The sequence below is a fragment of the Hylobates moloch genome, unplaced genomic scaffold, assembly GCF_009828535.3.
Source record: "Hylobates moloch isolate HMO894 unplaced genomic scaffold, HMol_V3 SCAFFOLD_7, whole genome shotgun sequence".
NCBI lineage: Eukaryota > Metazoa > Chordata > Mammalia > Primates > Hylobatidae > Hylobates > Hylobates moloch.
This window is the reverse complement of record NW_026652282.1, coordinates 59,018,319-59,029,316: the sequence shown is the minus strand read 5'-3', so window position 1 is coordinate 59,029,316 and position 10,998 is coordinate 59,018,319. Positions and strand designations below refer to the sequence as shown.

The window sequence follows — 10,998 nt, the reverse complement described above, 5'->3', positions numbered from 1 at the left end:
GTCTATCATTGATGGACATTTGGGTTGGTTCCAAGTCCTTGCTATTGTGAATAGTGCAGCTGTAAACATATGCGTGCATGTGTCTTTATAGTAGCATGATTTCTAATCCTTTGGGTATATGCCCAGTAATGGGATTGCTAGGTCAAATGGTATTTCTAGTTCTAGATCCTTGAGGAATCGCCACACTGTCTTCCACAATGGGTGAACTAATTTACACTCCCACTAACAGTGTAAAAGCTTTCCTATTTCTCCACATCCTCTCCAGCACCTATTGTTTCCTGACTTTTTAATGATCGCCATTCTAACTGGTGTGAGATGTTATCTCATTGTGGTTTTCATTTGCATTTCTCTGATGACCAGTGATGATGAGCAATTTTCCATGTGTCTGTTGGCTGCATAAATGTCTTCTTTTGAGAAGTGTCTGTTCATATCCTTTCCCTACTTTTTGATGTGGTTGTTTGTTTTTTTGTTCTAAATTTGCTTAATTTCTTTGTAGATTCTGGATATTAGCCCTTTGTCAGATGGGTAGATTGCAAATATTTTCTCCCATTCTGTAGGTTGCCTGTTCACTCTGATGATAGTTTCTTTTGCTGTGCAGAAGCTCTTTAGTTTAATTAGATCCCATTTGTCTATTTTGGCTTTTGCTACCATTGCTTTTGGTGTTTTAGTCATGAAGTCTTTGCCCATGACTATGCCCTCGATAGTATTGCCTAGGTTTTCTTCTAGAGTTTTTATGGTGTTAGGTATTGTGTTTAAGTCTTCAATCTATCTTGAGTTAATTTTTGTATACAGTGTAAGGAAGGGATCCACTTTCAGCTTTCTACATATGGCTAGCCAGTTTTCCCAGCACCATTTATTAAATAGGGAATCCTTTCCCCATACAAGAGGTACAAAGAGGAGCTGGTACCATTCCTTCTGAAACCATTTTAATCAATAGCAAAAGAGGGAATCCTCCCTAACTCATTTTAAGAGGCTAGCATCATTCTGATACCAAAGCCTGGTAGAGACACAACAAAAAAAGAGAATTTTAGGCCAATATCCCTGATGAACATCTATACGAAAATCCCCAATAAAATACTAGCAAACTGAATCCAGCAGCACATCAAAAAGCTTATCCACAACGATCAAGTCGGCTTCCTCTCTGGGATGCAAGGCTGGTTCAACGTACACAAAGCAGTGAACGTAATCCATCACATAAACAGAACCAAAGATAAAAACCACATGATTATCTCAATAGATGCAGAAAAGGCCTTTGACAAAATTCAACAGCCTTTCATGCTAAAAACTCTCAATCAATTAGGTATTGATGGAACGTATCTCAAAATAATATGAGCTATTTATGACAAACCCACAGCCAATATCATACTGAATGGGCAAAAACTGGAAGCATTCCCTTTGAAAACTGGCAGAAGACAAAGATGCCCTCTCTCACCACTCCTATTCAACATAGTGTTGGAAGTTCTGGCTAGGGCAATCAAGCAAGAGAAAGAAATAAAGTGTATTCAGTTAGGAAAAGAGGAAGTCAAATTGTCTCTGTTTGCAGATGACATGAGTGTATATTTAGAAAACCCCATCGTCTCAGCCCAAAATCTCCTTAAGCCGACAGGCAACTTCAGCAAAGTCTCAGGATACAAAATCAATGTGCAAAAATCAAGCATTCCTATACACCAATATAGACAAACAGAGACAAATCATGAGTGAACTCCCATTCACAATTACTACAAAGAGAATAAAATACCTAGGAATCCAACTTACAAGGGATGTGAAGGACCTCTTCAAGGAGAACTGCAAACCACTGCTCAACAAAATAAAAGGACATGAACAAATGGAAGAATACTCCATGCTCATGGATAGGAAGAATCAATATCGTGAAAATGGTCATACTGCACAAAGTAATTTATAGCTTCAATGCTATCCCCATGAAGCTACCACTGACTTTCTTCACAGAATTGGAAAAAACGACCTTCACGTTCATATGGAACCAAAGAAGAGCACACATAGCCAAGACAATCCTAAGCAAAAAGAACAAAGCTGGAGGCATTATGCTACCTGGCTTCAAACTATACTACAAGGCTACAGTAATCAAAACAGCATGGTACTGGTACCAAAACGGATATATAGACCAATGGAAAAGAACAGAGGCCTAAGAAACAACACCACACATCTACAACCATCTGATCCTTGGATGCCTTCTATTTCTTTCTCTTGTCTGATTGCTCTAGGTAAGACTTCCAGGACCACGTTGAAAAAAAGAGGTGAATGTGGGCATCTTGTTGTGTTCCAAATCTTAGAGGAAAGGTGTTCAGTCATCATCATGACCAAGTGGGATTTATCCCTGGGATCCAAGGACGGTTCAACATATGCAAATCAATCAGTGTGAAACACTATATCAACAGAATGAAGGATAACAACCATATGATCATTTCAATTGATGCTGTAAAAAGCATTTGATAAAATTCGAAATTCCTTTATGGTGAAAGCCCTCACAAAACTGAGTATAGAAGGAACATACAGATCCCCAACTCTCCCTCACACCTCACTACCCTTTCCACCCTCTGGTGATTATCCTTCCACTTGTTTGCAGATGACATGATCTTGTATTTGCAAAAACCTAAAGACTCCACCAATAAACTCTTCGAACTGATGAATAAATTCACGTAAGTTGCGGGATACAAAATCAACACACATAAATCAGTAGCATTTCTATATGCCAACAGTGAACACTCTGAAAAAGAAATCAAGAATGTAATTTCATTCACAAAAGCTACAAATAAAATAAAATACCTAAAGGATTTGCTATTTATTCCAGTCTCCTCTGTCTGGCTTGTTTGGATCTTTATGTTCGCTTAGAGATTCTGTGTAATTTACCTGTTGAACGTCTTATTTTTTTCTGCTAGGCCACTGCCTCCTTTACAGCATTAGATGGTGCCTTAAGCCCATTTGCTTTGTCTCAAGCAAATGAACAGAGTGCTGCCCATCCAGAATGGGGGAGGTCCCAAAGATGGTATCTTGGCAGTGTAGAAAAGCTGGCTAAGGGTCCGAGTCCAGGAGGCCTGTGGAACACACCACCTACAGTGTGGCGCTGCTGAACAGCCACTCTGATTTGGCATCTCCTTTGGCTGAGTTACAGAGCAGAGTTTCCTAGGTTGAGGATGATAGTTCTGCCTCCCCGTTTTGTCTCTGGCTGTCTTCAGGGACATTTCTCCCCTCAGGCACTCATGATGCTTCCTGTGGGTTGAGTCAGGAACAGGTCTCCTGCCAGGGAACCCAAGATGGTGTGGAAGCTGACCGTTCACCTCAATATCACTTCTTCCAGTGTAGAAACCATGACTCAAGGGAAATTTTCCACACACGTGGTGCCAAGCAGATTCAGGGGGAGGGTGTTGCAGATATGGAAATCCAATTCTCTTTTTGTTTGCTTGGAGTGTTTTCACTTCTCTGTGGCCCTGGGAACTGACTCATCCTCATAGTTGAGTTCAGGGATATTGCAGGTGATAATCTTGGCATCGTATATTTGTTTTTGTTTTTCTGTGAGGTGGAGTGAAGCCAGCTTCCACCTATGCCACCATTGTGGAACCAGAAACCAAAACTTCTTTCACTGTATTTTTTTAAGATACTATAATTTTTAAGTGCCATCATTTAAATTTCACTTAAATTAGGCAGATTGCATTATTCACTCCCGTAAGCATAGAAACATAGTAACACTAAAAGATATTGAACACATTTTACAATTGTCTGGCTATATTATATAAATGTGGTAAGCAACTTTTGTAGAGATAGTACATGTGTGATAATGTAATATTCTTTTCCAAGTTTGGACTACAGTTGAATAAACTTTTTATTTTTATGTTTTTATTTGAGATGGAGTCTCACTCTGTCGCCCACCCAGGCTGGAGTTCAGTGGTGTGATCTCAGCTCACCCCAACCTCCGCTTCCTGGGTTCAAGTGATTCTTTTGCCTCAGTCTCCCAAGTAGTTGGGGTTATAGGCGCCTGCCACCACGGCCCCCTAATTTTTGTATTTTTAGTAGAGGCTAGGTTTCACCATCTTGGCCAGGCTGGTTTTGAACTCCTGACCTCAGGTGATCCACCCGCCTTGGCTTCCCAAAGTGCTGGGATTACAGGCGTGAGCCACCGAGCCCAACCGAATAAACTTTTTAATTATTTAAAAACACATTTACTGAGTAACATGATGGGTTTTTGTATAATGTATTTGGTTTTGTAAATATGTATTTCCTGATGTGATTTTTGTGAGAAATGCTAAATCTTTTATAAGTTATATTCTCACAAAATTGCCATGAGCTAAATAATAGTTTATGGGTGATTTGCATTTACAACAACTGTGAGACTTCTAGAATTATAAAAATATTTATTAACTTTTAGTGTGTTGTTTAAACAAATTATTGGAACATACTAAAGATACGAGTAGGATTTTTCTGAGTATTTCAGACATGTATTCAGTTTAGCTTTCCTGTCTTTTTCAAAACAAAATAGTGTCTTTTCTCTTAAAATCAGTAAATCTGTTTTCTTGTTACAAAGAAGTTTACAATTTTCACTATTGTTAAGCACACAGTTTAGTAGCATTAACTACATCCCCATTGCTGTACAACCGTCACCACTATCTATCTCTACAAGTTGTTTAATCTTCCCAATCAGAAACTATGTACCCATGAAATAACCCCCCATTTTCTCTTCCCCCACTCAGATGCTGGAACACATCATTCTACTTTCTGTCAATATGAATTTGATTACTCTAGGTACCTCATATAAATGGAATCATACAGTATTTTTAATAATTTTTGTCTTTTGATCCATCCTATTCTCTGCAACCTCGTTGAATTTGTGTATTAACTTGTTCATTAGCTTTAGTAATGGTTTTGAAGATTCTTTCAGATTTTCTGTATATAGAATTGTGTCATCTGTGAATAGAGATAATTTCACATCTCCCTTACTAGTTCGAACGCCCTTTGGTATTTTTTCTTGCCTAATTTCTCTGGATAGAACTTTTTAGATTGTAGTAAAAAGTAACATAAAACATACCATCATAATCATTTTTAAGTATACAGTACAGTAGTGTTACCTACGTGAATGTTATTGTGCAACTGATCTCTAGAACATTTTCATCCTGCAAAACTGATTTACACCCACTGAACAACAACTCCCCTTTCCCCTGCTCTCCACAGCCCCTGGCAATCACCCTTTTACTTTTTGTTCCTAAGAGTTTGACTTTTAAAAGTACCTCATATAAGTACAATCATGCAATGTTTTTCTTTTTGTGCCTGGCTTATTTCACTTAGCATAATGTCCTGAAGATTCATTCATGTTGTATCATATGACAGGATTTCCTTTTTTAAAGGCCAAATAATATTTATATGCCACCTTGTAAAAATCCATGCATCCATTCATGGAGAGTCAGGTTGTTTCTACCTCCTGGCTATTGTGAATAATACTGCCATGAATATGGGTGTGCAAATATATATTCAAGATCCTTTCTCAGGTATTCTGGATATATATACCCAGAAGTCAGATTGATGGATCATATTGAAGTAATTCTATTTTTAAATTTTGGAGAAATTCCCATACTGTTTTTAATAATGGGTGCACCATCCCCAGTAGTGTACAAGGATTCCACTTTCTGTTTTTTTTTTTTTTTTTCTTAATAGTGGCCATCCCAAGAAGCATGAGGTGATATTGTGGTTCTCATTTGTATTTCCCTGATGATTAGTGTCTTAGTCATTTCAGGCTGCTATAACAAAGTACCATAGACTGGGTAGCTTAAAGAACAAATGTTTATTTCCCACAGTTCTGCAGACTGGGAAGTTCAAGGTAAAGGTGCTGGCAGATTCAGTGTCTGGTGACAGCTCTCTTCATGATGCTTGAGAATCACCGGGCTCACAGAGGAGCTGCAAGCCTCTGTTCCACACAAAGAGCTAGCACCCGATAGAAACATGGGCAGGGAGGCTCACAGTCAAGAAGCAGGGGTTTTAGGTTTGTTTCTGCCAGTGCTGTGAAAAACACCATTGTTGATTTCCTAGGGACTCACTGCATTGAATGTGTAATGGGTTTGTGTAGCACCTACGTGTTAACCGTCTTCCTGTCCATGAACACGGGATGTGTCTGCATTTTTTGGTCTTCTGCGTGTTTCATCAGTGTTTGATCGGTTTCAGTGTGCACACCTTTCACCTCCCTGAGTAAACGTATTCCAAGGGTTTTATTCTTGTCCTGGTATTCTAAATATGTTGGTTTCCCGGGTGTCTTTTTCGCATAGTTTGTTGTTCGGGCATAGAAAAGCGAGTGATTTTCACATGTTGCTTTTGCACTCTGTAACTTTGCTGACTTTGTTTATTGGTTTTGACCGTTTTTTGGTGCAGTGTATATCAGGGTTTTCTCTAGGTGACATCATGTCATCTGCAAGCCGAGAAAATTGAGCTTCTTAGTTTCCAGTTTGAATCCTTTTTATTTCTTTTCTTAAAATAGGTGATCAAATCGGCACGTGGCTGTGCCCAAGAGGGTTGTTTGGCATATGGGTGTGCTGGTTTGGCAGGCCAGAAATTTTTATTTCTAAGAGTTTGTCCCACTCCACGCCTTCCTAGGTTTTAGAATTGAAAAAATACCTCTTGCTTAAGGTAGATCCCAGCCCATTGGATCCTTCACGGATCCTTCACCACTGCCTTCACTATGTGAATCAGCCCTTTCTCCCTTGAGCGAGAGCATCCCCAATTAATTTGATTCCCAAGTGGGGGCATACATGGGCACCAGCCCATATGCGTGTGTGCGTGCGTGTACACACATGCACGCACACGCACACACACACTGGACACACAACCACGTGTCGATTTGATCATGTATTGTAAGAAAAAGAAATAAAAGGCGCCAAATTAGACAGTAAGAAGCTCAATTATCTCTGCTTGCTGATGGCATGATGTCACACAGAGAAAACCCTGATGTACACTGCACCAAAAAAACGATCAAAACCAATAGACAAAGTCAGCAAAGTTGCGGAATGGAAAAGCAACATGCGAAAATCTCTCGCTTTTCTATGCCCAAACAACAAACTATCTGAAAAAAGACACCCGGGAAACCAACGTATTTAGAATATCGGGCCAATAATAAAACCCTTGGAATACGTTTATTCAGGGAGGTGAAAGGTGTGCACACTGAAACCGATCAAACACTGATGAAACACTCAGAAGACCAAAAAATAGAGACACATCCCGTGTTCATGGACGGAAGACGGCTAACACGTAGGTGCTACCCAAAGCCGTTACACATTCAATGCAGTGAGTCCCTAGGAAATCGACAATGGTGTTTTTCACAGCACTAGCAGAAACAAACCTAAAACCCCTGCTTCTTGACTTTGAGCCTCCCTGTGAGCCTTGACTGTGAGCTACCCAAAGCTGTTACAGGTAAAACGCTGTGAGTCATGCCACCGTCCAGCATCCAGGGACACCAGTCCCTAGAAGGCATCGCTGCCAAGGGGTCCGCTGACATTAGGGCAGACCTGGAGGTCGGTCCCAGTGGGAGAGGTGTGCTGGGCCCCAGCCGGGGGGAATGGCAGCAGAGGAACTCCGTCGGCCCTCTCCACCTCACTGGTCCTGGGACAGGCCCAGCCTGAGAGAACCCAGAAAGGGGCTTGAAGAGCAGACGCAGCATCTGCGTGGATCCCCAGCAGCCCTCCGAGGAAGGGCCCGCGGGGCTGTCTACCCAAGACTCTGATTCCGCAGATGAGAGCAGTGACTTACCGTTGATTAGGGTGATCATTTTCACCAAAGAAGGAAGCCAGGCCAAGCCCGGAAACTCCAAGAAGCCAGCACACACTTGCAGACGCCCCAGTTTCCACCGCAGGGAGAGTTACCTTCAGGTTCAGGGACCTCTCCTGACCTCTCCTCCCCGCAGACTCACCCCAGCCATGGAGAGGCCAGCCGTGGGAGAGCTGGACATGTCTTCCTTGCAGAAAATGAAGAGTATGGTGTGGGGAAAGAGGGGGTCAGGCCCAGCTGCTCAGGAGCTGCGGTTACAGGGCCCCTGCCCCACAGCCCTCCCGGAAGGAAGGTGGCCCAGGAGAAGAAATCCCTAGAGGGTGCACCAAAACTGGCCCTGCGGGGAGCCTTTCCTCCCTGGGGGCAGAGACTCTCAGCAGTTCCACCTGATCTGGCCAGCTTCCCGCCAGTGTCCGGTGTGGGCCTCCTGGGGAAGTCCGAGAGACCCAAGGAGCCCAAGCACAGCAGCCCTGGGAAGAAACCTGCAGGAAGGAAGACCAGGGAGTCCCAGGCTGCTGCCAGAGAAGATAATGACCCAAATAGAGATGAGGTCCCAAGGGCCCAAGTGAGTAGGTTCTCTTCGTGCACTCCTCCTTCTCCTCCTTGCTCTCCTCCTCCTCTTTCTGCTCTGTCTCCTCCCACCCACCTCTCTTCCAGCACCCACCTCTTTGTCCATGCCCTCTCTATCCCTTGCTCACAGTTTGTCATTGGGAGCCCAGGGACACTAGGATGACCGATTGGGGTCCTCCTCATAGGGGAACACATTAAAGGGAGCACTTGGTGTGTGTCAGGCCTGGCTCTGGACACTCTGCAGTTGTCCAGACTCTGCCCCCAGAGAGGAGTTGGGATGGAAGGCAGGGCTGGCAGCTGGTTTGGATCAGGGGACTCCTTCATGTGTGGGGCGCAAAGCTTGGGCATCTAGACTCATCAACTTCCCAATTCCTCCTTCCCTAGCTATTATGCAAGCTCTCCTTTCTTGGAGCTGACTGAGGGAGAAAGTGCTAATGAGATTAGTCTGGAGTCTCCACCTTAACACAACCCTTCCTCACTTGTATTTACTGCCAGCCTCCACTGCCAGCCCAACTCAGAACTTTCTGTTTTAGCTTCCCAAAGAGAAGCCCCAGCTGATTTCCCTGTCCGTGAGTTGTGGAGAGTGCAGCAGTGGCGACTCCACCATCAGAACTCCCCAAGTTCCAGGAACCTCACAGCCCTTAGCATTGAGCCTGAGATGCCTTGTGTCCTGACACCGTGAATTCTCCAGTGAGTCTTGTGGGTTTGATAGGCTTGGAGGGGAGAGGGGTCGGGAGTGAAACCTCTGGCTCTGTCACTTCTGGAAGCTCAGCCTTGCTCCCAGGCTTCCCTGCCCACCCAGGCAGCTGTCCCACAGGAAATGCAGGGTTGACGGGGCTAGCCTGAAGGCACATCGCCCTCTCTGAGTGGGATTTGTGCAGTGGGGGGTGATTTGGAGCCCCACCCCAAACTCCAGCTCTGGAAGGAGACTTTCAGCAGTACTGAGCCCTTTTCTGTTAAGTCCTGCTCAGCCACACTGCTTCTCCCAGGGCCTGCCTGTGGCTGCCCCACTGTTGGCATCCTACCCAGAGCCACAGTGCTAGCGGGCCACAAGTACAGATGGGCTCACACTGGGGAACAGGGAAGACAGTCCCACAGGGAGAGTTGGAGCTGCTGGGCAGAGCAGGGGCAACGTGTTGCCAGCACAGGGTAATGCTGCCTCACATTAGACCCTGCTAGGCCCTTTCCACCTCACTCAGAGGCTTAGAAGCTGGATTTTGTGTTTTCTTTCAGGTGACCAGCAGCCGCCTGTCCATCCCCCAAGATTGGAAAGGCAGCAGCAGCCCCCAGGAGCCCGGGGCTGTCCTCAGGTAATGCTTTGTGTGGATCATAGTAATCCAGGTCCACACTAGATGGTGGGATCTGTGTCCAGGTTAAACTGATTTCTGCATCTCTCCCACCTCCAACTTCTGTACCCCATGGAGAGTGGATGCCTCCTTTCCATTGAGGGTTCTGGGCCAACCCACCTCACCACCAGGCTGCAGGCTATGGGGGCTGTAAGGGCTGGGGGAGACAGGGAGGATGGTGAGAGAGCAGGCCAGAAGGGACTAACCATTTCTCTTCCTCTGGTGTCTGCTGGTCTAGTGCATCCTGCTGCAGAGGAAAACTGAGGACCTGAGGGGAGGTTCCAAGATGGCCAAATAGGAACAGCTCCAGTCTACAGCCCCCAGCATGAGTGATGCAGAAGACGGGTGATTTCTGCATTTCCAACTGAGGTACTGGGTTCATCTCACTGGGGCTTTTCGGACAGTGGGTGCAGCCCATGGAGCAGGGCGAGGCATCGCCTCACCTGGGAAGTGCGAGGGGTCAGAGAATTCCCTTTCCTAGCCAAGGGAAGCCATGACAGATGGTACCTGGAAAATTGGGACACTCCCACCCTAATACTGCGCTTTTCCAACAGTCTTAGCAAACAGCACACCAGGAGATTATATCCTGTGCCTGGCTCGGAGGGTCCCATGCCCACGGAGCCTCGCTCACTGCTAGCACAGCAGTCTGAGATCGAACTGCAAGAGGCTGGGGGAGGGGCATCCGCCATTGCTGAGGCTTGAGTAGGTAAACAAAGCAGCTGGGAAGCTCAAACTGGGTGAAGCCTACCACAGCTCAAGGAGGCCTGCCTGCCTCTGTAGACTCCACCTCTGGGGGCAGGGCATAGCTGAACAAAAGGCAGCAGAAACTTCTGCAGACTTAAAAGTCCCTGTCTGACGGCTTTGAAGGAGTAGTGGTTCTCCCAGCACGGAGTTTGGGATCTGAGAACGGACAGACTGCCTCCTCAAGTGGGTCCCTGATCCCCAAGTAGCCTAACTGGGAGACAACTCCCAGTAGGGGCCGACTGACAACTCATACAGCCAGGTGCCCCTCTGAGATGAAGCTTCTAGAGGAAGGATCAGGCAGCAACATTTGCCATTCTGCAATATTTGCTGTTCTGCAGCCTCCGCTGGTGATACCCAGGCAAACAGGGTCTGGAGTGGACCTCCAGCAAACTCCAACAGACCTGCAGCTGAGGGTCCTGACTGTTAGAAGGAAAACTAATAAACAGAAAGGACATCTACACCAAAACCCCATTTGTACGTCACCATCATCAAAGACCAAACGTAGATAAAACCAAAAAGATGGGGGAGAAACCAGAGCAGAAAAGCTGAAAATTCTAAAAATCAGAGTGCCTCTTCTCCT

At 45.0% G+C, this 10,998-nt stretch overlaps 1 protein-coding gene across 1 annotated transcript in view; it reads left to right on the top strand.

Annotated features, from left to right (window-relative positions):
• The window catches only part of LOC116811099 (uncharacterized protein CXorf49-like), a 46,756-nt gene extending 36,784 nt beyond the window's left edge, over window positions 1–9,972 (top strand). Inside the window, 5 exon segments of the mRNA XM_032756208.1 lie at window positions 7,498–7,977; window positions 7,980–8,323; window positions 8,862–8,979; window positions 9,508–9,638; window positions 9,913–9,972. Coding sequence (XP_032612099.1) covers window positions 7,498–7,977; window positions 7,980–8,323; window positions 8,862–8,979; window positions 9,508–9,638; window positions 9,913–9,972 — 1,133 coding nt within the window.
• Window positions 9,973–10,998: the final 1,026 nt, after the last annotated feature.